This window comes from Nicotiana tomentosiformis, chromosome 5 (assembly GCF_000390325.3).
Source record: "Nicotiana tomentosiformis chromosome 5, ASM39032v3, whole genome shotgun sequence".
NCBI lineage: Eukaryota > Viridiplantae > Streptophyta > Magnoliopsida > Solanales > Solanaceae > Nicotiana > Nicotiana tomentosiformis.
The window spans coordinates 37723183-37750512 of NC_090816.1; the positions used below are offsets into that span (position 1 = coordinate 37723183).

General features: G+C 41.0%; 1 protein-coding gene across 1 annotated transcript; it reads left to right on the forward strand.

The window, feature by feature from the left end:
• The first annotated feature begins 681 nt into the window (after positions 1-681).
• On the forward strand, positions 682-2533 carry LOC138892189 (uncharacterized). The gene is made up of 3 exons (XM_070175895.1): positions 682-1073; positions 1242-1459; positions 2190-2533. Exons 1-3 carry the CDS (start codon positions 682-684, stop codon positions 2531-2533), a joined length of 954 nt encoding a protein of 317 aa, XP_070031996.1.
• The last annotated feature ends 24797 nt before the right edge of the window (positions 2534-27330 follow it).

Consider the following 27330-nt stretch of genomic DNA (forward strand, 5'->3'; position numbering starts at 1 on the left):
CAGTAGACCCCCCTGTCTTGCATATTTTCTTTGGGACTACAGAACGGTATTCCAGTAGATCCCCCATGTCTTGCATATTTACTTTGGGACAACGGAACGGTATTTCGGTAGTTCCCGCCTTCCTTGCATATTAACTTTGGGACTACGTAACGGTATTCCGGTAGATCCTCCCTGCACATTTACGTTTGGGACTATGGGACGGTATACTGGGAGATCCCCTGTTGTTATTACTGTGTTCTTAGCTGTTGTCTTTCATTGATTCTATTCCTGTTAGATTTCCGTATTTATTTTTATTGTGATATTTCATTCTGTCTTATTTCATTATATTTATACAAGTACGGCCCTTACCTGATCTCGTCACTACTCGACTGAGGTTAGGCTTGGCACTTACTGGGTACCGTTGTGGTGTACTCGCGCCCTTTCCTTCACATGTTTTTCGTGTGCAGATTCAGGTTCATCTTACCAGCCTCATCACTAGTTGTAGTCACTGCTGCTTATTGGAGATTTCAAGGTACATCTACCCAAGCTCGCAGATCCTCGAAGTCCCCCTCTATTCACCTATGTTCATTTTTCCTTCTTTCTATAAAAATGATATTTAGAACAGTTAAGACTTCTCAGTAGCTTGTGACTTGTGGGTTTTGGGAAAATATTCTTTGTACTTTTCAGAGGTGATAACTGTATATGCCGCCGGTAGCCCCGATTCAGCATGAGACTAGAGCAGCCACTTCTGAGGCAGAGCAACTCAGACTTGAGAGGTACCAGAAGTACCACCTACCTACCTTCAGCGGATTGGCTACAAATGATGCTCAGGGTTTTTTAGAGGAGTGTTATCGTATTCTCCGTACTATGGGCATAGCGGAGACGAGTGGGCTTTCTTTTACCACTTTCCAACTTAAAGGAGCAGTCTATCAGTGGTGGCATGCTTATGAGTTGAGTAGTCCGGTTGAGGCAGCTTCACTTACACGGACTCAGTTCTCAAACATGTTTTTGAGAGAGTATTTCCCTCAGTGCCTCAGGGACTCATGGCGCGCGGAGTTTGAGAAGTTGCGCCAGGGTGCTATGATTGTGTCAAAGTATACAGTCCGCTTCAGAGATTCGGCCCGACATGTAGTGACCCTGGTTGTCACCGTTCGAGAGAGGGTTCAACGATTTATTGAGGGACTCCACCCCAGTATAATGATTAGTATGGCTAGGGAGCTGGAGATGGATATTCCTTACCAACATGTTGTGAGTATTGCTAGGAGATTGGAGGGCATGCTTGCCCGGGACCGAGAGGAGAGAGAGGTGAAGAGGTCTAGAGATACTGGCTCTTATTTTGGAGCTCGTTCTCCAGTAACTCTCCATGGTAGGGGTTATGTGGGTCACCCAGTTCATTCAGCTGCCAGTGGTGTTCCAGCCTATTCTAGGCCCCAGGAGCCATATTATGCACTGCCAGTATCTAGTGTGCCTCCTGCTTGGGGTACTTTTAGCGGCCAGTCCAGAAGACCTATCCCGAGTCAGTCACAACAGCCACGCCCTCTGAGGGGTTGTTTTTTGTATGGCGACACCCAACATATGGTGAGGGATTGCCCCAGACTTAGGAGGGTTGCACCTCCACAAACGTCTCAGCCACCACGTGCTCCACCAGGTCCTCAGGCCATGATCCCAGCACCAGCTACCGCCCCACCTACTCATCCAGCTCGAGGTGGAGGTCGGGGAGGTCGAGGTCGCCCTAGAAGGGGAGGTCATGACAGGTATTATGCTCTTCCGGCTTGTATAGAGGCAGTTGCTTCTAACTCTGTCATTATAAGTATTGTTCCAGTCTGTGATAGAGATGCATCAATTTTATTTGACCCAGGCTCTACGTATTCATATGTGTCCTCTTCCTTTGCCCCATATTTGGGTGTATCTCGGGATTCTTTGAGTTCCCTTATTTATGTGTCTACTCCTGTGTGAGATTCTCTTGTTGTGGACTGCGTGTATCAGTTGTGTTTGATTGCTCTTAGTGGTTTTGAGACTAGAGCCGACATATTATTACTCAGCATGGTAGATTTTGATGTTATCTTGGGCATGGACTGGTTGTCACCCCATTATGTTATTCTTGATTGTCACGCTAAGACCGTGACGCTAGCTATGCTAGGTTTACTGCGATTAGAGTGGAAGAAGTACCTTAGAGTATACTCCTAGCCGAGTTATCTCATTTCTTAAAGCTCAACGAATGGTTGAGAAGGGGTGTGACGTGTATCTAGCTTATGTGAGAGATGTCAGTATTGATACCCCTAGAGTTGAGTCAGTTCCAGTAGTGAGGGACTATCTAGATGTGTTCCTAGCTGATCTTCCGGGCATGCCGCCAGACAGAGATATTAATTTCGGCATTGATTTGTTGCCGGGCTCTCAGCCCATCTCTATTCCTCCATACCGTATGGATCCTCCCGAGTTGAAGGAGTTGCTTGATAAGGGCTACATTCGGCACAGTGTGTCACCTTGGGGTGCTCCTGTCTTGTTTGTGAAGAAACAATATGGTTCTATGCGCATGTGTATTGATTATCGCTAGTTGAACAAAGTCACAGTAAAGAACGGGTATCCCTTGCCTCGTATTGATGACCTATTTGATCAGCTACATGGTGCCAAAATATTTTGCAAGATTGACTTGCGTTAAGGTTATCATCAGTTGAAGATTCGGGAGCCAGATATCCCGAAGACTACTTTCAGGACTAGATATGGACATTACGCATTCCTTGTGATGTCATTTGGGCTGACCAATGCCCCTATCGCCTTTATGCACTTGTTGCACAGTGTGTTCCGGGCCTATATTGATTCTTTTGTCATCATATTCATTGATGACATTCTAGTGTATTCCTGCATTCGGGAGGATCATGAGCAGCACCTAAGGACAGTGCTTCAGACTTTGAGAGAAAATAAGTTGTATGCAAAGTTCTCAAAATGTGAGTTCTGGTTAGATTTCGTGGCATTCTTGGATCATATTGTGTCGAGTGAGGGGATTAAGGTGGATCCAAAGAAGGTGAAAGCAATACAGAGTTGGCTTTGACCTTCCTCAGCTATAGAGATCCGGAGTTTTCTTGGGTTGGCGGGGTATTACCGTCAGTTTGTTGAGGGATTTTCTTCTATTGCAGTACCTATGAATAGGCTGACCCAGAAGGGTGCTCCATTCAGGTGGACAGAGGAGTGTGAGGAGAGCTTTCAAACGCTCAAGAAAACTTTGACTACAGCCCCAGTATTAGTATTTCCTTCAGGTTCGGGATCTTATACAGTTTATTGTGATGCGTCACGAGTTGGCCTCGGCGCTGTGTTGATGTAGGACCATAGAGTGATTACCTATGCATCCGGACAGCTGAAGGTGCATGAAAAGAATTATCATGTCCACGACCTTGAGGTAGCAGCTATTGTTCATGCCTTAAAGATTTAGAGGCACTATTTGTACGGCATTCCTTGTGAGATCTACACTAATCACCGGAGTTTGCATCATATGTTCAAGTAGAAGGATCTTAATTTGTGTCGGAGGAGGTGGTTAGAGCCGCTTAAGGATTATGACATTACCATTTTGTACCATCTCGGGAAGGCCAATGTGGTGGCCGATGCTTTGAGTCATCGGGCAGAGATTTTGGGGACTTTAGCATATCTACCAGCAGTAGAGAGGCCCACGGCATTTGATGTTCAGGCCTTAGCCAGCCAGTTTGTGAGGTTGGATATTTTCGAGCCGAGTCGAGTATTGGCTTGTGTGGTCTCTCGGTCTTCTCTTTATGATTGTATCAGGGAGCGTCAGTATGATGACCCCCATTTTCTTGTCCTTAAGGACATGGTCCCGCACGGTGATGCTAAGGAGGTCACTATTGGGGATGATGGCGTATTGATGATGCATGGCAGGTTATGTGTGCCCAATGTGAACGGTTTGCATGAGTTGATTCTCCATGAGGCTCACAGCTCGCGGTACTCCCTTCACCCGGATGCCGCGAAGATGTATCATGACCTGAGGCAGCATTATTGGTGGAGGAGGATAAAGAATGACATAGAAAGTATGTGGCTAGATGTCTAAATTGCTAGCAGGTGAAGTATGAGAATCAGCAACCAGATGGGTTGCTTCAGAAGATAGAGATTCCGGAGTGGAAATGGGAGCGATTCACTATGGACTTCGTTGTAGGACTCCCACAGACTCAGCGGAAGTTTGATGCAGTTTGGGTGATTGTGGACAGGCTGACCAAGTCAGCTCATTTCATTTCTGTGATGACTACCTATGCTTCCGAACAGTTGGGTCGAATTTACATTTGTGAGATTGTCAGACTTTATGGCATACCGGTATCTATCATCTCTGACCGGGGTACGCAGTTTACATCACAGTTCTAGAGAGCCGTACAACAAGAGTTGGATACTCGGGTGGAGTTGAGCGCAACTTTTCACCCCCAGACAGACGGACAGTCCGAACGCACTATTCAGATTCTTAAGGATATGCCCTATACGTGTGTGATGGAGTTTGGAGGTTCTTGGGAACAGTTCTTGATACTTGCGAAGTTTTCCTACAAGAACAGTTATTAGTCCAACATTTAGATGGAACTGTATAAGGCTCTGTATGGTAGGCGTTGTCGATCCCCAGTGGGTTGGTTCGATCCGAGCGAGGCCAGATAATTAGGTACGGACTTGGTTCAGGATGCCTTGGAGAATGTGGAGGTGATTCAGGACAGACTTCACACAGCCCAGTCCAGATAGAAGAGCTATGCGGACCGGAAGGTTTGTGATGTTGCATTCATGGTTGGAGAGCGGTTCCTACTTCGGGTTTCCCCTATGAAGGGTGTTATGAGGTTCAGAAAGAGGGGCAAGCTTAGCCCAACGTTTATTACCCCGTTGAGGTATTGTGGCGAGTTGGGGAGGTTGCTTATGAACTTGCCATACCTCTCAACCTAGAAAGAGTTCATCCAATATTTCATGTTTCGATGCTCCGTAGGTATCACGGCGATCCATCTCATGTGTTAGACTTTAGCTCAGCCTAGTTAGACAAGGATCTATCCTACGTTGAGGAGCCAGTGGCTATTTTGGACGGGCAGGTTCGGAAGGTGAGGTCAAAGAACATTGTATCAGTAAAGGTTCAGTGGCGGGGTCGGCCGCTTGAGGAGGCGACTTGGGATACCGAGCAGGTTATGTGCAGCCGTTATTTTCATCTTTTCACCCCTTCAGGTATGTCTCTATGCTCGTTTGAGGATGCATGATTGTTTTAAAAGGAGAAGGATGTAACGACCTGGCCGGTCGTTTTGAGAGTAATAGCCCCGATCTCCTATTTACTGCTTCTCCCATATCTATTTCTGCTATTGTGACTTTCCGCGAGGTTTCGTTTTGGTTTTTGGAGGGTTTTGGGACACTTAGTCCTTAAATGAAGGTTTAAGCCTAAGGATTTAGACCGTAGTCGGGAATGTGTGAATACGACTCCGAAATGGAATTTCGTCGGTTCCGTTAGCTCCGTTAGGTGATTTTGTACTTAGGAGCATGTCCGGATTCTGTTTTGGAGGTCCGTACATTATTTAGGCTTGAAATGGCGAAGGTCAAATTTTTGGAGATTTGGACCGGTAGTGAAAATATTAATATCGGGGTAGGATTCAAATTCCGAAAGTTGGAGTAGGTCCGTAGTGTTTAATATGACTTGCATGCAAAATTTGGGGTCAATCGTACGTGGTTTGGTTGGTTTCGGCATCGGTTGTCGAATTTGAAATTTCAAGTTTTTTTAAGTTTGATATGGAGGGTGATTCATGATTTTAGCATTGTTTGAAATGATTAGAGGGCTCGACTAAGCTTGTATGGTGTTTTAAGATTGGTTGGTATGTTTGGTTAAGGTCTCGGGGGTCTCGGGAGTGTTTCGGATGATTAACGGATGAAATTTGGACTTAGGGAAGTTGTTGAGTTTTTGCTGGTTCTGGTGTTTCGCACCAACGGAGGGAAGACCATAGGTGCGGACTTGCACGTGTGGAGGAACAGGCACAGATGCAGATTTCAGAGGCTTGACTAGGGGTCACAGGTGCAAGGAATTTCTGCATCTGCTATGCCCGCAGATGCGCCCAAGGATTCGCAGGCGCGGAGGAAGACCGCAGAAGCGGACTGTGTTTCGCAAGCGCGCTCGCGCAGGTGCGACCCCCATTGCCGCAGATGCAGACCCAACCCTCTTAAGTGATTTCTGTACCTGCAGGTTATTTTCCGCAGATGCGGCATCGCTGGTGCGACCCATGGCCCGCAAGTGCGAAGATCGCTAGGGAAAAAGGGGCAGAATCGAGGGTTGAGGTTCATATTCACAAATTTGATTTTTGAGCTCGGGAGAAGGAGATTTCTTGAGGTATTTTCATAGAAAGCTTTGGGGTTACGATTCCTAACTTGTTTTTGGTTGTATTTCATTAATCTATTGTTGTTTTCTTCATTTAATTAAGGAATCTAAGTGAGAAAGTTGGGAAAATGGGGGAAAAGTTCCCCAACCGAATTTCTGAGCTTTTGAGTGGAATTTAGACATCGAATTTGGATAATTTTGGTAGGAGTGATCTCGTTAGTGAATGGGTGTTCATATTTGGTAACGTTTACCCGATTCCGAGACGTGGACCTGGGAAGACCTTTTGGGCATTTTTCTATTTTCTTACCTTAGCTTTGATTTCATTAGCTAGATTTGTTACTTGTACCGATATTTACGTGATGTAATTGATTTGATTAGATTTGGGCCCCTCGGATTTGGATACTCGTGGAAATAGCATGATTTCAGATTTGATTTGAGCTTGGTTCGAGATAAGTGGCTTATCTAACCTTGTGTGGGAAACGCCCCTTAGGATTTTGTACTATTTTTGATATATGAGCGCTGTGTACGTGAGGTGATGAGTGCGTACACGGGCTATTGTTGCAAAGCTCCATTTTCATTTAGTAAAATACATGTCTTCCCTAACTGATGTACACTAGTATATGCAATTATCCTGTTTAGTTTAGAACAACATTTCTACGTGTATTAATTGTTTATGTGAACTCTGTGCAGCATGCTTAATGAATTTCCTACTTCTTCCTTGACTTGTACTTAGTCTAAATCGTAAGAATTCGTGATGTAGTTGTATTTCTATTGTCTGCGGTGCATATTTATTTGGGACTATGGAACGGTATTCCGGTAGATCTCCCTTGTCTTGCATATTTACTTTGGGACTACGAAACGGTATTTCGGTAGATCCCCCATGTCTTGCATATTTACTTTGGGACTAAGTAACGGTATTCCGGTAGATCCCCCCTGAACATTTACGTTTGGGACTACGGGACGGTATCCTGGGAGATAACCTTTTTTTATCACTGTGTTCTGAGCTGTTGTCTTTCATTGATTCTATTGCTGTTAGATTTCCGTAATTATTTTTTTTGCGATATTTTATTCTGTTTTATTTCATTATATTTATACCAGTAGGGACCTGACCTGATCTCATCACTACTCGACCGAGGTTAAGCTTGGCACTTACTGGGTACCATTGTGGTGTACTCACGCCCTTTCCTACACATGTTTTCCGTGTGCAGATCCATGTTCATCTTACCAGTCTCATCACTAGTTGTAGTCGCTACTGCTTATTGGAGACTTCAAGGTACATCTGCCCATGCCCGCAGATCCTTGCAGTCCCCCTCTATTCACCTATGTTAATTTTCCTTCCTTCTGTAGAAATAATGTATAGAACAGTTAAGACTTCTCAGTAGCTTGTGACTAGCGGGTTTCCGGGTTTTGGGAAAATGTTCTTCGTACTTTTCAGAGGTGATAATTGTATATGCCAAGTGGTATTTAGTTGACTATTATATATTTGTTACTGTTAGTAGTTAATGTTCATGTTTTTATTTCTTTTTCGCAAAGTGTTAGGCTTACCTAGTCGTAGAGACTAGGTGCTGTCACGATGGTTCACAGAGGGAGAAATTGGGTCGTGACATGCCCATTCCACCATCGCAATTACGAGCTCAAATTCGCAAAATCAGAGTTCGCATTTACGAGTAGGTCTTCGCAATTACGAGACCTGCAACCCAGCACCACATTAATAGTCCTTACACTATCCAAACTCATCCGAAGCGCGTCCGAAACTCACCCGAGCCCCCGGGCTCCAAACCAAACATCTACACAAGTGTGATAACAGTACACGAACTCGCTCGCATGATCAAAACACAAAAATAACATCTAAAACTACAAATTGAACATCAAAACGAATGAAATTTCAAAGGACAACTCAAGAACATCTAGAATCACAACTAAGCATCCGAATCCTATCAACCCAACTTCGATTTGCACCAAATTTTGCAGACAAGTTTCAAATAGCAAAACCAACCTATAGACCTCCAAATTCAATTTCGGGCGTACGCCCAAGTCCAAAATCATTATATGGACCTACCAGAATCATCAAAACATCATTCAGGGTCATTTACACAAAACGTTGATCGTAGTCAACTCTTTCAAACCAAGAAACATCAAACAAAGCTAATGGAGGTTTCGGAACACAGAAATAAAGGCTAGTATGAAAAATGACCTATCGTCTCATCATAGAAGTAGTGACGAGGCTATGGAAAGTCACTCATAATGAACCTGTACATAATAGTAATAACAGAAAAATAGGACTATAAATAAAGCAGTAAACTCATATAAACGGACCCGAAGATGAACTACCAGAGGGCCCTAGAAAAACATAACCTCAAATCTCGTGACACATATCAAGAATAAACTCTACAGGAACAACAACTACAACACATCAAATCCATTGTGGCGTGCAACCCGATCCCAAGTTTCAACACAATATCTTTCTCCACGTATAACTCATTTCCAATGTCATATCATATCATTTTCTGTTCCATTGCGGCGTGCAACCCGATCCCCCAATATTAAATTATTTCAGTACCGTTGCGTTGTGTAACCCGATCCCCCAATATCAAATTATTTCAGTACCGTTGCGGCGTGCAACCCGATCCCCCAACATCAATTTATCAACATAAATAACTCAATACCATTATTCACAAAATATCAACACAACATAGAAATGGAACGAGCGGAACAATGTGGAACTACCAGTACAAATAAATATTAGCCAATACTTTGAAATCCTCAAACCTTGGTAAAGCATTAATACCGAAATAGCTAATGGCTCACGTAATCGAAAAATCATAATGGAGCATCAAGTAATATAACAAGAATAGAATCAAGTAAAACATGTGACAATGAGAATAAACAATTAAGACAAGTAGAAATATGTAGCAGGTAAGTAGATATTGAGTGAGAAATAAACAAGTCAAAGCAAATAAAAATTTAAAAATAATTAACAAATAAAGCATAGATGTCAAGTAAGAACATGTAACAATTAGAGTATATAACAAGAGATAAAATGGAATAAATTATGACATGGAAATAAACAGCCTAATTCCGCATGCTAAATCCCATGACGACACATATATACTCGTCACTTGCATATATGCCGCTCCCCCACATAATTCACATAGAAAATAGTTCAACAAGTCTTAATTCCCTCAAGTCAAGGTTAGACACAACACTTACCTCACTCCGCAATCTAGTTAATCAACCAACCATGGCCTTGCCTTTCGAACAAGCCTCCAACCCAACAAAATATAACCAATTATCAATCAAATAATTCAAAATAAGCTTTTGAAACTACTCAGGAAGGGAAAGGGTTCAATCTTTAATGAATTTCAGAAAAGTCAATAAAAGTCAAACTTGGGCTCGCCCGGTCAATACCCGAGTCCAAGGCTAGATCTCAATTGCCCATAACCCCACGAGTCCATATATGTATTTTGTTTTCTAATCCGAGTCCAATTCGACTCTCAAATCCCAAATTTTCATTTTTAAAAACATAGACAAAAATCTCTAAAATGTCTCTTAGATTCTCATGAATTTGATGTTAAATCTCATGAATAATTATGTAATATAATTAAGAATTTATTAAAATCACTTATCCAATGATCGTATGTGAAACTTCCCTCTCGAAATCGCTTCCTACCGAGTCTAGAGTTCATAGAAATAAAATGAGACCAAAATCCCGCCTTCCAGCCCTTTTGTTCAGCTACGAATGTCGCTAATGTGACCTTAGGTTCGCATTTACGAGCACTCACAATTGCGATGGCAGCGTTCTTCGCAAAAGCGACGCAATGGTCGCAAATGCAACCCAATCCCATCCTATATTGTTTTCGCAAATGCAAAGAGGAAGTCGCATTTGCGACATCTGTATCTCCCCTGTCCTCTTCGCAATTGAAGATGTTGGTGCTCGCAAATTGCGACAACTGCAAGACCAGCACACCAACAACCTATAACCAGCTCAATATAATCTTAAACACATCTGAAACTCACCCGAGCTCTCTGTGCTCCAAACCAAACATCCACAAAAGTCTAAATAAATCATACGAACTCGCTCACGCGATCAAAATACCAAAATAATATCTAGAACCGCGAATCGGACATTCAAACACATGAAATTGAAAAGAAAACTCAAAAGCCTCTAGAATCACAATCGAGCATCCAAATCCTATTAAATCAACTCCGAATTGCACCAAATTTTGCAGACAAGTTTCAAACAACAAAGACACCTATTCCAAGTCCCAAAACCAAAATCCAAACCCGATAACCATAAAGTCAATCTACAATCAAACCTAGGGAATTTCCAAACATTTAAATTGCCAACTTTCGGCAAAACAAGTCAAATCAACTTAGGGACCTCCGAATTCAATTTCGGGCATACGCCCAAGTCCAAAATCATAATACGAACCTACTGGAATTGGAAAAATACCGATTCGGGGTTGTTTATCCAAAATGTTGACCGTGGTCAACTCTAGCTTCATATTTAATCAAAATTTCCATTTTCTTCAAAATTTCACATAAAAGCATTTCGAAAAGCAATACGGACCATGTACGCAAACCAAGAAACATCAAATAAAGCTATGGGAGGTCTCAAATCCTAAAAATTAAGGATAGTACTCAAAACGACCTATTGGATCGTCAGATTCTACAACTCTAAAAGAATCGCTCATCTTTGAACGAACATAGAAAAGTACCTAGACTGGTAAAAAGGTATGAGTATCTACTCCATGTATCTGACTCCGACTCCCACGTAGCTGCCAGGATTGGCTGACCTCTCTATTGAATTTTCACAGAAGAAAAACTCTTAGACCTCAACTTCCTAATCTGCTGGGCTAGAATAGCCACCGGCTCCTCCTCATAGGTCAAACTTTCATCAAGCTGAATTGTGCTGAAGTCTAAAACATACGAGTTGTCCTTATGGTACTTTCAAAGCATGGAAACGTGGAATACTAGATGTACCCCTTATAGGCTAGGAGGCAATGCAAGCCTATAAGAAACCTACCCAACTCTCTCTAAGATCGCAAATTGCCCAATGAACCTCAACCTCAACCTCAAATTTTCCTACTTCCCAAATCGCATCACACCCTTCATAGTCAACACTCGGAGAAGAACCTTCTCACCCACCATGTAAGCTACATCTCGAACCTTCTGGTATGCATAAATCTTCTGCCTAGACTGAGCTGTACAAAGTCATTCTCGAATCAGTGCCCAACAACTTAGACTCTACGGGCTCAAACGAACCAATAGGCGAATGGCATCGCCTCCCATATAAGGCCTCATACGGCGCCATCTGAATGCTCCACTGGTAGCTTTTTTTTTTGTAGAAGAACTCTACTAGAGTACGAACTGGTCCCATAAACCTCCTAAATCCATAACACAAGCATGTAACATGTCCTCCAAGATCTGAGTATTGCGCTCGGTTCATACATCCATCTGAGGTTGAAACACTGTGCTCAGGTCAACCTGCGTGCCCAACTCACGTTGCATGATTCATCAAAAATATGATGTGAATTGTGTGTCTTGGTCAGAATAATGGAAATGGACACGCCGTGCAGGAGGATAATCTCCTGAATGTAAATCTCAGCCAACCACTTTGAAGAAAAGGAAGTCGCTACCGGAATGAAGTGTGCAGACTTAGTCAATCGGTCCACTATAACCCAGACTGTGTCATACTTCTTCAAGGTCCGTGGTAAGCCTACCACAAAATCCATAGTGATGCGCTCCCACTTCCACTCTAGTATCTCTAATCTCTGAGTCAATCCAACCGGTTTTTGATGTTCATACTTCATATGTTGGCAATTCAAACACCGAGATACAAAAGCAACAATGTCTTTCTTCATTCTTCACTACCAATAGTGTTGTTTCAAGTCACAGTACATCTTCGTGACACCTGGGTGAATTGAATAGAGCAAACTTTGAGCCTCTTCAAGGATCAACTCTCTCAACCCATGAACGTTTGGAAAAACAATCCAGCCCTAAAGCCACATAACACCATCGTCACCGATCACAACCTCCTTAGAACCATCCCGCTGCACTGTATCCCTCAACACCAACAAGTGAGGATCATCAAACTGGCGAGCCTTAAAAACCTCCAACAATGAAGACGGTTCTACAACACAAGCAAGAAACCAGTTGGGCTCTGAAACATCGAATCTCACAAACCAGTTGGCTAAATCCTGGACATCCACTACCAGTGGCCTCTATGCTACTGGAAAATATGCCAAACTACCCATGCTCTTTGCCTTCCTACTTAAGACATCGACCACTATATTCGCCTTCTCCGGATGATATAATATGGTGATATCATAGTCTTTCAAAAACCCTAACCATCTCCGCTACTGCAAATTAAGGTCTTTTTGCTTGAGCATGTGCTGGAGACTCCGATGGTCGGTATGGATCTCAAAATAAACATCGTATAGATAGTGCCTCCAAATCTTCAGCGCGTGAACAATGGATGCCAACTCTAAATCATGAATTGGGTAATTCTTCTCATGAACCTTCAACTATCGAGATGCGTAGGCAATCACCCTACTATCCTGCATCAATATCGCACCAAGCCTAATACGTGATGCATTATAATACACGGTGTAAGATCGTGAACCTGTAGGCAACACTAGTACTGGGGCTGTAGTCAATACAGTCTTGAGCTTCCGAAAGCTCAACTCACACTCATCGGACCATATGAAAAAGCACCCTTATGGGTTAACTTGGTCAATAGGGTGGAGATTGATGAAAATCCCTCCACGAACAGGCGATAATACCCCACCAAACCTAGGAATCTACGAATCTCTAGAGATGAATTAGGTCTAGGCTAGTTCTAAATTGCCTCAATATTCATAGGATCGACTTTAATGCCCTAGAAAGATACAACATGGCCCATAAAGGCAACCGAGTCCAACTAGAATTCACAGTTTGAAAACATAGAATATAACTGACGATCTCTCAGAGTCTGAAGTATGATCTGAAGGTGCTTCTCATGCTCCTCTTGACTGCTGGAATAAACCAAAATATCATCAATAAAGAAGTCACAAAAGAATTAAGATAGGGCTTGAACACCCGGTTCATCAAATCCATAAATGTTGTTGGGGCATTAGTCAAGCGAAATGACATCACTGAGAACTCATAGTGACCATACCGAGTCTGAAAAGGTATCTTAGGGACATTCGATGCCCTAATCTTCAAATGATGGTAGCTAGATCTCAAGTCAATCTTGGAAAACACCTTGACACCCTGAAGTTGATTAAATAAGTCATCAATCATTGGCAAAGGACACTTGTTCTTGATAGTGACTTTCTTCAACTGTCGATAGTCTATACACATCTTCATTGTTCCATCTTTCTTCTTCACAAATAACACTGGTGCACCCCAAGGCGAGACACTCGGTCTAATGAATCCCTTATTAAGAAAATCCTACAACTGCTCATTCAAAATTTTCAACTCAACTGGGGCCATACGGTATGGTACGGTAGAAATGGACTGAGTGCCCGGAGCCAGATTAATGCAAAAGTCGATATCTCTGTCGGATGGTGTCCTCGACAAACCAGTAGGAAACACTTTTGGAAACTCACACACAGCTAGTACCAAATCCATGGAAGGAGCCTCCGCACTAAGATCACGAATATAGGCCAAATATGCCAAACAACCATTCTCGACCATACGCCGAGACTTCACATAAGAAATAACCTTTCTAGTAGAATGGACAAGAATCCCTCTCCACTCTAATCGAGGCTACTCCTACATGGATAAGGTCACCGTCTTGGTGTGACAGTCCAAAATAGCATGATAAGGTGATAGCCAATCCATGCCCAAGATAACATCAAAGTCCACCATATGAAGAAGTAGAAGGTCTATCTTTATCTCAAAGATCCCGATAGAAACCATACACGAGCAATAAACATGATCTACCACAATAGAATTTTCCACAGTCATGGACATATAAACAGCAGCACTGAAAGAATCACGAGGCATAACCAAATATGAAGCAAAGAAGAATGACACATATAAATAAGTAGAGCCCGGATCAAATAAAACAAAGGCTTCTCTTTGGCAAACTGGAACAATACATGTGATGACGACATCAGATGACTCTGCCTTAGGTCTAGTTGGCAATGCATAAAAATGTGGCTGAGCTCCACCACTCTGATCTCCGCCTCTCGGACGGTCCCTAACTGGCTGGCCTCCACCTCTAACAGCCTGACCAGCACATCTAGCTGCCTAACCCCCCTCCTATAGCTGGATAACGGGCGGTACAACAACTGATACCGAAATTATGGCACGAGTAACCTACTGTGGTCTACTGCTCATCAATCTAGGAAAGTGCCTTCTGATGTGACTCGTACCTCCACACTCAAAGCACTTTCTCAACTGTTGTGACTGCTGAAGCTGATACTGACTCAGACAGCCCGGATAACCACTACAAAATCTCTGAATTGATGGTGCATTGATAGGAGCTGAAGGTGCACTTTAGGCTAGCTGCTCAAGACAAGACCCATAAGAACCACGACTGCCCAAGGCACCGTGTGCTACCTGAAGTGTAGACTATATCAGCATGTGAGGATGGCCTCTACTAAATGAATCTCTGCCTCCAGATGAGGAACTACTGAAACCACCAAAATGACAAGGCCTCTTCTCAAATACCGCCTTTCTACCCTGACCACGAATCATCTTGGTCCGTCTAGCAATCTCTACGGCCCGCTAGAAAGAAATATGATCCCAATTTCCTTGGCCATCTGTAGCTTGATACAAAAATTAAGACCATCAATGAATCTCCTCACCCTCTCTCTGTCAGTAGGAATCAAGATAGTTGCATGGCGAGATAGGTCTACAAATTTGGTCTCATACTGGGTAATAGTCATTCTACCCTGCTAGAGGCGCTTAAGCTGCCTGTGATAATCCTCTCTCAAATTAAAAGAAATGAACTTTTCCAAAATAGCTTCGAGAACTGATTCTAAGTGAGTGGAGGTGAACCTGCTGGTCTGGCTCGAACATAATCCTGCCACCATCTCTTGGCAGAGCCGATCATCTAAAACATTGCGAAGTCGACTCCTTTGGACTGCACAATACCTATGTTGCGTAATACCTCACGGAAACAATCCAAATAATCATGTGGGTGTTCAAATGATGTACTACGAAAATGAATAGGAAAGAGCTTTATGATATTATCCAACCTCATCAATCCCTTGGAAGACATCGTGGGTCTCTCCCCGTTCTCGTAGCAACAACGGTCGGAACTACTTCAACTGCTAGAACAGCTAGAGTCTGGTACAAGGAGACATCTTCTTAGGATTTTGAGTGGCAGGAGTTTGGGATCCTCCGGTAGCCTGAGAGGTAGATGGTACGATAGGAAATACTCTGGCCTGGTACACACTCTTCATAAGGCCAACTACACGGACTAGTGCGTCCTAAAGTACGGGAGTACTAATGAATCCATCTGGGACATGAGCGGGTCTGACTGGTGCAGTCTGAATATTGATCACCTCCTCATGATCAATTTAAGGATCCGCAATGGGTATTGATGCACATGCTCTAGGCTGAGCTTTGCCTCTGTCGTGGCCCCTACCTCAACCTCAGCCTCGGCCCCTACCCCTGGTAGTGGCTGCAATAAGAGGCTCTAGCTCCTGCCCGACTGTACATGTTGTGTGTGTTCTCACCATTTTTGAGAAAACAAGAATAGAATGGTTCAAACTTCAGTAATAGAATAAAGTCACACGGTAGAAAAAGAAAAATGTGAAATTTTCCTATAGCCCCGTAGCCTCTAGAAGATAAGTAAAGACATCTCCATACCGATCCTCCAGATTCTACTAAGCTTGTTTATGACTCGTGAGACCTAGGCAACTTAGTTATCTGAGAGCAACTTGTCATGACCCGAAACTCCCAACCTCAGGACCGTGATGGCGCCTAACATCTACCTTATGGGCAAGCCGATGTTAGATAATTAGTTAACTAGTTTTAACAATTATTTCAAGGTGATGAACATTAATGATTAATAAACTCATAAATGGACACAATATTGACATACATAACACGGTACTAAACTACTCCTCGAAATTCAGAGTCACAAGTACATGAGCGTATAGAATACTATGAACAAGGTATGAAGTATAAAATACTGTCTAAAACTAGAATAACTACAAAACATGATAGAAGGGTACTTTAGTAACTGCGAACACGAGCAACTCTTTCTTAAATCTCCTATAAATGTCAATTCGAGTAGTCTCCACTACACGCCGCTGGGACCGACATCGATATCTTCACAAGAAGTACAGAAGTGTAGCATGAGTACAACCGACACCATGCACTATGTAATTGTCGAGCCTATCTTCGGCAAAATAGTGATAAGGCTCTGGCAAGTCACTCACAATGAACCTTTGCGGAATAGTAAAAAAAGAAAAATATGAATAGAAATAAAGCAGTAAACTCGTATAAACGGACCTGAAGATCAACTACCAGAGGACCCCAGAATAACATAACCTCAAATCTCGTAACAAAATATCAAGAATAAACTCTACAGACACAACGATTACAAAATATCAAACCCGTTGCGGCGTGCAACTCGATCCCATGTTTCAACATAATATCTTTTTAGCGTACAACTCATTTCCAATGTCATATCATATCATTTTCTATTTTTTTGGATCATGCAACTCGATCCCCTAATATCAAATCATTTCAGCATTGTAGCAGCGTGCAACCCGATCCCCAAATATCAATTTATCGACATAAACAACTCAACACCATTATTCATGAAATATCAACACAATAGAGAAATGGAATGAGCGGAACAATATGGAGCTACCAGTACAAAATGCATATTAGATAATACTTCAAAATCCTTAAACCTAGGAAAATCATTAATACCTAAATAGCTAATAGCTCACGTAATCGAAAAAGCATAACGGAGTGCATCAAGTAAAATAAGAAGAATAGTATCAAGTAAAACAAGTGACAATAAGAATATACAATTAAGACAAGTAGGAACATGTAGCAGGTAAGCAGATATTGAGCGAGAAATGAACAAATCAAAGCAAATAACAATTAATAAGTAAAACATAGATGTCAAGTAAGAACGTGTAACAATTAGAGCATATAACAAGAGATAACATGGAATAAATGATGGCATTTAAATAAATAGCCCAATCCTGCATGCTAAATCCCACGATGATGCATATACACTGGTCACTTGCATATAAGTCGTTTCCCCATATAATTCACATAGCAAATAGTTTAACAAGTCCTAATTCTCTCAAGTCAAGGTTAGACACAACACTTACCTCACTTTGCAATCAAGTTAATCAACCAACCACAACCTTGCCTTTCGAACAAACCTCCAAACCAACCAAATATAACAAATTATCGATCAAAAAATTCAAAATAAGCTTTAGAAACTAATCACGAAGGGAAAAGGTTCAATATTTAATGAATTTGGGAAAAGGTAACAAAAGTTAACCCCGTGCTCGTCCGGTCAAAATCCGAGTCCAAGGGTAGATCTCGATTACCCATAACCCTATGAGTCCATATATGTGTTTTGTTTTTTATATCCGAGTCCAATACGACTCTCAAATCCCAAATTTTTATTTTTCAAAACATATACAAAAATCCTTAAATTTCTCTTACATTTTCATGAATTTGATGTTAAATCTCATGTATAATCATGTAATATAATTAAAAATAGATTAAAATCACTTACTTAATGATTGTATGCGAAAATCCCCTCTCCAAATCGCCTCCTACCGAGTCTAGGGTTCAAAGATAAGAAAATGAGACAAAAATCCCATCTTTCAGCCCTTTTGTTCAGCTGTGGAAAGTTTGCATTTGTGAACACTCGCAATTGCGGAACAGGGATCGCAAAAATGAACTGTGATAGCCAACACATATGTCGTAATTATAATGGTAGTCTTTTTTGCAAAAGCGACATAATGGTCGCAAATGTGAACCAACCCCATCCTATACTATTTACGCAAATGCGAAGAGGGAGTTGAATTCGCGACATATGGACCTCCCATGTCCTCTTCGCATGTCATAACCCCAATTTCCCTCCATAGGATGTCATGATGGCACCTAGTCTCTAAGACTAGGTAATCCTAACATACATGCAGAATTTAACTTATAATTGATAAAAAACTTTCCAATAACTCAACAACTCTCATATAAAGAACTCTGTAACTCAACAAAACACAACTGCCCAAAATTTGACGATAACAAGTCACAAGCTCTACAAGAAAGTAGTGAACATCCCTATACAATAGTGTCTATAAAAGAAAAAGAAAATAAAATAGACTAGATAGAGGGTGACTCCGAGGTCTACGAACGCCGACATGTATACCTTGAAGATTGCAAATCTGATATCGACTCACTAGTGCTTGGGTTGGTAAGAGGTACCCGGATCTGCAAGAAAAGATGTGCAAAAGTGTATCATGAGTACACCACATCAGTACCCAGTAAGTGACAAGCCTAACCTCGGTAGAGTAGTGAGGAGGTCAGGTCAAGGCCCTACTGGAAGAAAAAAAATAAACTGAACAGGTATATAACTATGTAATAATGATAACAATGGAAAATAAAACAATGAAGAAATATACCAAGCATAGCTACACTGAGCTAAGGCAAATAATGCATCACGGAAGAAAACAAGGAATGATATGCCAAGGAAACAAAGCAACCAAAACACAAGTGAAGTAATAGAAAAGATTCAACCCCGGGCACACATTTTGGAACCCAATCAAAATTAAAAAATACGAACACCCATTCGAGAAAGAGTCCAACCATACAAGAATTACTCAAATCCGACCTTAAATCGCCTTTTAAATCCCCAAAATTTAATTTAAGAAGTTTTCACAATTTTCCCCAAATTTCTAACTCAAATCACTATTTAAATGATGAAAATAACAATGGATTCATGTAATATAGTCAAATCCGGTTTAGAATTACTTACCCCAATGATTTCCTTGAAAAACCATCGAAACTTTACCACAAACTGAGCTCTCTAGGTCCAAAAGATCAAAATGAAAACAAACCCTCGAAGCCCTCTTTTTCAGCCCAACTATTTTGCATATGCAAACTCTCAGTCGCACCTACAGAAAATCCATTGCAGGTGCGGTTCCAGCTAAAGTCACTAGTTTCCGCTTCTGCGGACCAAAATAGCGCACCTGTGGAGGGTCCTTTGCTTCTGCGACCCCTGGGCTGGCTAGCCCATTCCGCTTTTGCGATGCATTCCTCGCACCAGCGAGTTCATTTCTGCGGATAAACGACCGCACCTGTGGTCACAGCTGACTAAGTCCAATCTCACTTCTGCGGCATGAGAGCCACTTCTATGGTACCACATCTGCGTCTCAAACTGCGCAGTTGCAATTGCACTAGACACAACAAAGGTTCAACACTCCATCAAGTCAAAATATTGTTCCGGATTCAATATGAATCACACCCAGGACCCCCGTGACCCCGTCCGAATATACCTACAAGTTCCAAAACACATAACGGACCTACTCGAGGCCAAAAATCACATCAAACAATATATATTCTATGAATTGCAACCTAACAAGCCTATTGCAATTATGAACATCCGACTTCCAAAACTAATGCCGAATCACACCAAAACAACTCCGATTGACCTCAAATTTTGCAAAAATATCATAAATGAATGGAAGACCTATTAAAACTTCTGAAATCGGATTCCAACCCTGATATTAATAAATTCAACACCCAGTCAAACTTTTCAACTTTCCAAACCTTCAACAATCTAACTTTCTCTAATTCAAGCTGAAACGACCTACGGACTTCCAAATCAACATCCGGAAATGCTCCTAAGTCCTAAATCACCATACGGGACTATTGAAATTGTCAAAACACCATTCAGGAGTCGTCAATACAAAAGTCAAGCTACGGTTAACTCTTTCAACTTAAGCCTCAAACATAGTGTAATGACCCGACCGGTTGTTTTGAGCATTTGCACTCCGTTCAGATATTTGAAGTCTCGAGTAGGTTCATATGATGTATTATGATCTGTGTGAATTGTCAGTTTTGGATTTTCAGGTGATTCAGAATTGGTTTGGAAGAATGAATCTCATATTTGAAGCTTTAAGTTGGAAGAGTTGACCAAGTTGACTTTTGAGTATTTGACCTCGAGTTGGAGGTTTGATAATTTCGTTAGGTTTGGATGATGATTTTAGACTTTGGCGTATGCCCGGAATTGCATTTGGATATTTCTAGAAGGTTTCGGCACTAATTGGCGAAAGTTTGAAATTTAAAGGTTTGGAGTATTCATAAGTTTGACCGGGAGTTGACTTAGATTATATCGGATTTAGATTTTGGTTCCACAAATTTGAATAGTGCATTATGTCATTTTCGACTTGTGCACAAAATCTGAGTTCATTCCAAGTTGATTTGATAAGGCTCCTCATGAGTTCTGGAAGTTAAAACATTCAAAGTTCATCAAGTTCGATTTGATGTACGATTTTGAAGTTATTATATGTGATTTTAGGCCTCGAATAGGTCTGTGTTATGTTATGGTACTTGTTGGTATGTTCGGAAGAGTTTCGGATCATTTCCATGCTTTTTGGCACTATGGATTTCTGGTGTTTCAGACCTTCTTCACGATCGCGAAGATTGGGTCGCGATCGCATAGTGTATTAGTGGAGCTGGCCTTTTCCTTCATCGCATTCATGACAGCATTACTGCATTCGAGTACCTTTGTGAGGCCTCATCATCACGTTCGCGCTCTTCATCTTGCAATCGCATAGGGTTGAGTTGAGAAGCTGGGATATGGAGATTTCTTCTTCGTTTTCGCATGGTCTTTGTCGCGATAGCGTAGTGCAGGTGCATATGGTCATCACATTTGCATGGTTAGTCTTGCGATCGTATAGCATATTGTTGAAGGTAGTTGAGTTTGAGCTTCGCGATCGCGAAGGATTTCCTGCGATCACGAAGGGTACTTCTGTTCAGTGATTATAAGTACTCTATTTTTGGGGGGTTTCAGCCATTTTATCATATTTGGAGCTATGGAGCTCGGATTGAGACGAACGTTGAGGTAATTTTCACCACATGGATAGGGGTAAGTGTTCTCTACTCGATTTTGGTTATGTTTCATGATTCCATCTTCTTTTTTGGCATTTGATTGATGATTTTAAAGTGAAATTTGGGGGGTTTTGTCTAAAATTTCATAAAGTGAATTATTGAGTTTTGAACATCAATTTTGAGTCGGATTTGAGTGAAACTAGTATGGTTGGACTCATAATTGGGTGTGTTGTCATATTTTGTGAGTCTTGTCAGGTTACGAGGTGGGGGCGGGTTTGACATTTTGGGTGACTTTGGGGCTTTTGATTAAAGATTCGACCTTTATCAATTGGGTTTGTTTCCTTAGACATTATTTGATGTATTTGAGTTTCTTTTGGCTAGTTTCAAGCTGTACGGAGGTTGATACGCGTGAGATAGCATTTCTAGAGTATTGTTTGGATTGCTCGGTATTGGATTCGTCTTGTTCGAGGTAAGTGACATTTCTAAACTTGGTGCTGAGGTTACGAACCCCTGAATATACATGTCATATGTTTGGTGTTGAGGTGTCACGCCCCGAACCTGGGGGCAAGACCGGCACTCGCTGCCTCACCTAACCTAGTGTACCAACTTGCGACTAAGGGACTCTGAACATATAATGTCATACTTTGGCCATGGGTCACATTGCAAGACAATTGCGAATACTAACTAAAGCTGACAATCCAACAAAATGTACATAAAAGGCCTAAAAGCCCAACATACTGCATTAACTGATAGGATATGTCTACAAGCCTCTACTGATGGATATACTGTGATCAGAACAATGCTCCGACCTACTCATAACATATATATATATATATATACACAAAGATGTACGTAAAGCTCTAGACCCAGCAACACGAAAGGGTATGAAGCTTACCGATCAAGCTGAACTTGGGCAACACCTAATAAGAAGGTCTACCCGTCTGTCTGTCTGAACCCGCACGCATGAAATGCAGCGTCCCTAGAAAAGGGACGTTAGTACGAAATAATATACCAAGTATGTAAGGCACTATATTGAAAGCTGAAACTGAACTGATAATATAATAACTGAAAGCAACTGGAAGTCAATGATAATCTGAGGATATGCTTACTTGTTGATACTGACTCAACTCTCTCAATATAGTAAGTAAAATAGTTATCTGGCCTTATAAGGCTCGGTATATATATAACTGCTCTGCCATAGTAGGCTCGCTCATAGGCGCTCGGCCATACTAGGCTCTGTATCTCGGCCAACTAGGCTAGCTCATAGGCGCTCGGCCACATTAGGCTCGGTATATAACTTACCATCTGATCAGAGATTGCCCAATAGGGGGCTGCCCATATATTATAGCCCGATGGTAATGAATATACTGTAATACTGCATATATATGCGCTCTACTTTCTTGACTAGAACAAGACAATACTCAATTAAATATGAAGTCCCGATAAGGAGAATATTGTAATTTACGAGACTAGGAAAATATATATAAAATCCGGAATATGAATTTCTCTTTATGCCTCGTTATCAAACTCGTGTAATTATGAGATCATGCCGAAATGAAAGAAGGGCTTAGCCTTAACATACCTGGAGTAGGAAAAATCCGTATGATATTCTTGGAAAAGGTTGCACCGTACTCCCTTAGAATCGCAAAATCTCACATTGCTAAGGTGCTAAAAAATCTCGTTGGACTTTTGGTTGCTAACGTTTGAATTCTTGTAGATGTTATGAATTCTTCTTTGTTTTGTAACCTTTTCAATAAGAAATCATTATCAGATTACTACTTGAATATCTAATGTCCAAAGAAACCAAAATGCCCATTTCTTTAAGTCTTTACACGTAGAAGGATTTAGTGTTTAGTATGTGACACTTTAGCTTGCCACCTTTCTTTGTGAATAATGACTCATTTAGTTGATCCATCTTGCTTCCATGTTTTGGCATTTAAGCTTATACATAATTCTAGTTAATTATCCACTAATCTCCTGATTAACTTGTTAATCTCCCACTAACCAATAATTAATCAATTACCCACATACTTAAGAATTATCCCAAATTACTTAAAATATTACTCCTTATTAGCATACCTTATACACCTCACTATCATGGACATGTGGTACCTTGTATGGTACTAATCCACAAATACCGGGTATTTTAGCTCGGGCCATATTTTATCCCAAATTGTCAAACTTCGACGAAATTCATTTTCTTCGATTTGCTTACCCTCTTACCTTCACCAATTTTATGCATCACTTGTTTATAATAGAATAATGCTTATAATCATGAAATAATTTCATTCCCGAACTTGCGTCGATTAAATTATGACGATACTTTATCATACGAAAATGTGGGATGTAACATCATTTCCCACTTGGGAACATTCCTCCTCGAATGTTGACTGATATACTTATCATTTTCATAACTTATGTCCTCTGAATACTTTAGTACTTTCCTTGCCATCTAAGCAACTATTCTGTGAATAATTATAAGGGTCGGGGCATTCCCCCCTTTAAGTTTCTTTCTCACACTATGACTTGTAGTCGGAATCCTTCTAAACTCGTAACGGTTGCTACCTTTTGTCATAGATCCGTCTATCTATTCGTATGACTTTACTGCCATAACTCTTACTTTGATTTATCGTTATTGAGGGCTGCTACCGAACTCCAGGTTACTTTCGTTGCTTATCCTATATACAATAAGCTAAGTCCTTTAATGCCCCCTCATTACTGTTCATCTTAATAATGACGGCCTAATCTCATCTCATACTTTGTGACCTTTGTCCATCCATTGTTGATTCATATTAATACCGATAACTTGGCCTCTTATGTAACACTACCGCTAGGGCTTACGTCTCATCGGGGAACATTTGAAGTGACTTTCCTAATCCACTTAGGGGTGATACTGTACTTCAATAACCGTATTTTATAGCATCCCAATGTGATTCACTTACATGGGTATTTTAATCTCGTACAATCCATGAAATCCTCTTCAAAGAATTACTCACTCGAAGGCTTAAATGTCATCCTTTATCTATCGCAATCACACCCTTATTTCACTACCAGGGCAGCATTCCATCTCTTCTAAATGCTACTAGTCATAGACTCCTTTGAGCTTATTCAGGCACCCATCAGCTCTCTCTCATTTTCGTGGGCTTAATCCCGAGGGTTTATCCATTCTCGTCAGCTTCTCACTCACCCTTTATTATCCTTACTCCTATCTTTCTACAATCTTGTCGCTCTACCATACTTTAGCTTGTGACCCATATATATCCATTTATACTACTCGCATCCTTCCTTCAACTTTCTTGCACCATAGATTTGCTTGTGTTATTCTAAAACATGAAGTGAGACATCATATCGTCTCTAACTCTTCTTTTACTTTCTTAACTAGACCTCTCGATACCTAGAAACCATAGGCTATAAGATATGCCACTGACGATGCCGCTATCATTCCTGGATATTGAATCCCCATAGTTCTAGTCTTCTATCCGAAGTATGGACTACTCCCAACCTTCTGCATCTGAGTATCTTGTATGTTGTTAACTTTTACCTTACTTACTTTAAAATCTCGCATCGCATCTTCTATCTCTTTCACGACATCCTTTCCACATAGGTAAAATTTATATTCACAACTTAAAGCTCTATTATAATACTTGCACCTCTGGTGTATATACCAATCCAGTGAGAACTTCATACCGACTTCTTATAAGGTTGGTACTTCTTCTAACTGGCTTGCACCTCTGATATTAAGAGTGATTCTGCCATGTTCTCAAGCGCAATTTCTATAATTTTCTAGGTCCAATAATCAGACTCCTGATTTACTTCGTTGTTGTAACTCTTTAGTTTCCTCTTCCTTCTGATCAACCTTTATGTAGGCTTAAGCTATCTTCCGATCTGTGACTCATGGCAGTAGTTATTACTTTAGCCCTTCATGGACGCGATGGAATATCTATGATACAATCTTATAACAATTGAATCTTTTGTCTATGACCTGGGCTCAATTCTTTCTTTTAACCTATACTGGAATCTTCTACGGCTGTATGATTGTCAATATATATGCCGCATGGATAATACTCCGAAATCTTAGGTATTTATTATGTAATTATCACTGGATCATTGATCGAATAATTCCTTTCATTCTTTCTCAACTTTCTTTAAATGCAAGCAATTGCTTTTCCTGGTCGTTCTGTCTCCTTGTTGCGTGCATACTTAGCTTATTTTAGTGCCCACACATATTGTAATTTCATACAACCCATATGATCTTGAATATCACCTTTTGATTTTGAGATATATATATATATATATATATATATATATATTTACTTTTCTTATTCCCGTTCATTAGCCACGATAGGTAGCACCTGCTGATGAAGTGCATACAATGTTTTTGTGAGACTGTTGTTACATGACAATTTCCTCTGTAGGTGACTGTGCTTGGTTAAAGCCTTTTCCTTATTTTATCTGCTAGACTTTCATTGTAGTACTTAGGGATGACCCTCTGATTCTTGCAAGGCTGCGAGCTTATTACATCGTATACTCGACAGAATTTTTGATGTCCGTACTCACATATAAAATTCCGTAGTTACTTACCTCCACACTTATATGCTTGTATGATTGCTCTCGAACTAAAGTTTTGACTATCTTCCCTTAACACTCATACGGTGTCTTTAACTACGCCAACTCCTATCCGAATATTTCTCAAGGTCACGATGTCATATCTGCGAGACTGAATTCCCCATGTTGGGATTCACTCCATTTATCTTGCACGATCTATTTATTTGTCTGTATCCTCTTGTCTAGCCATAACTAGGCTCTTCCTGAGTCAAATACTAACTACTCATTGGCTCATTCTCATATAAATATTTTGTATAATCTTTCATGGGTCATTTCCTTTATCTTAACTTACGTCCCGCACTAGCTCCTTATCTATCAATAACATCTCAGGCAGGAACCCTTACCTCCTCTCCCTGACGTCGTGTTTGCATAATGTTCTGGAATCGTAGCGTATCTACAGGACTTGAATAAGTGCAATCTTATCCCTTTGACATTCTTATCACATTCTTCCTTTACCATTTCTATAGTTACTAGAACCACTTAATTCTGACCTAATGCCACATCACACCATATTCCCCCCTTTAGGGGAGCACTAAGATTTAGTGATACGATGATCTATGTATAGATGTTTTACCCTCTCATATTTGGCATCTTTTCACATCATCGATGATCCTTACTCGCCTCGCGGTAATCCTTCAGTACCAAGGAAAATGGAATTCCTCACTCGCGAGGGTGACACTTAGTGTAACTGAAAATACAGTCCCTTAAGCTTAACTTTACTCACATTGCTTGCTTTAGGGAAGCGTCTTCCTGAATGACCATTCTCTGAATTTCTCATGAATCTTCTTCTGTTGTACACTCTATTATCGCCGAAACAAAATCTGAAATTCTCATGATGCTGACTATTATCCAATCACTCAGTCCCTAATTCATGTTTAGTTTATCTTTTTCACCAGCCCATACTGATTTCTATTGTTCTAGAGTCTAACTTTTCCTTCCGGTAGTCGCGTTGGAGTCAAGGCCTGTCACCTCTCGTCTTTTCCTTCAATTGACTATAGACTCTATAATATTGTCATCTTTTTGATCCACTGTTGTCATCCACGTATCATATCTTACTCATAATGCTTCATTAACGTTATTCTTATTTCCCGCTAACATTTATGTCTATCACTTTATTATGAAAACTCGAACAAGACATTCTTTTGCTTTTAGATCCCCTTGCTCCATCCAGTGGCTCTTGGGGTTACTTAACGTTCTCGCTCTACTAGGGACGCGAGCCACACTAAGGTAATATTTATCCCTTCCAGGCTTTTCGTACCATATCTAATTGTAATATTCTAGAGTGCACCATATGAATGCCTCACAAGGAGATCTATTAGCACATTTGTAATATCCTTCAGAAATGCCAACTAATACAAACAATCCATTTACTATTTTGGGTTACTCTAACCCCAGCC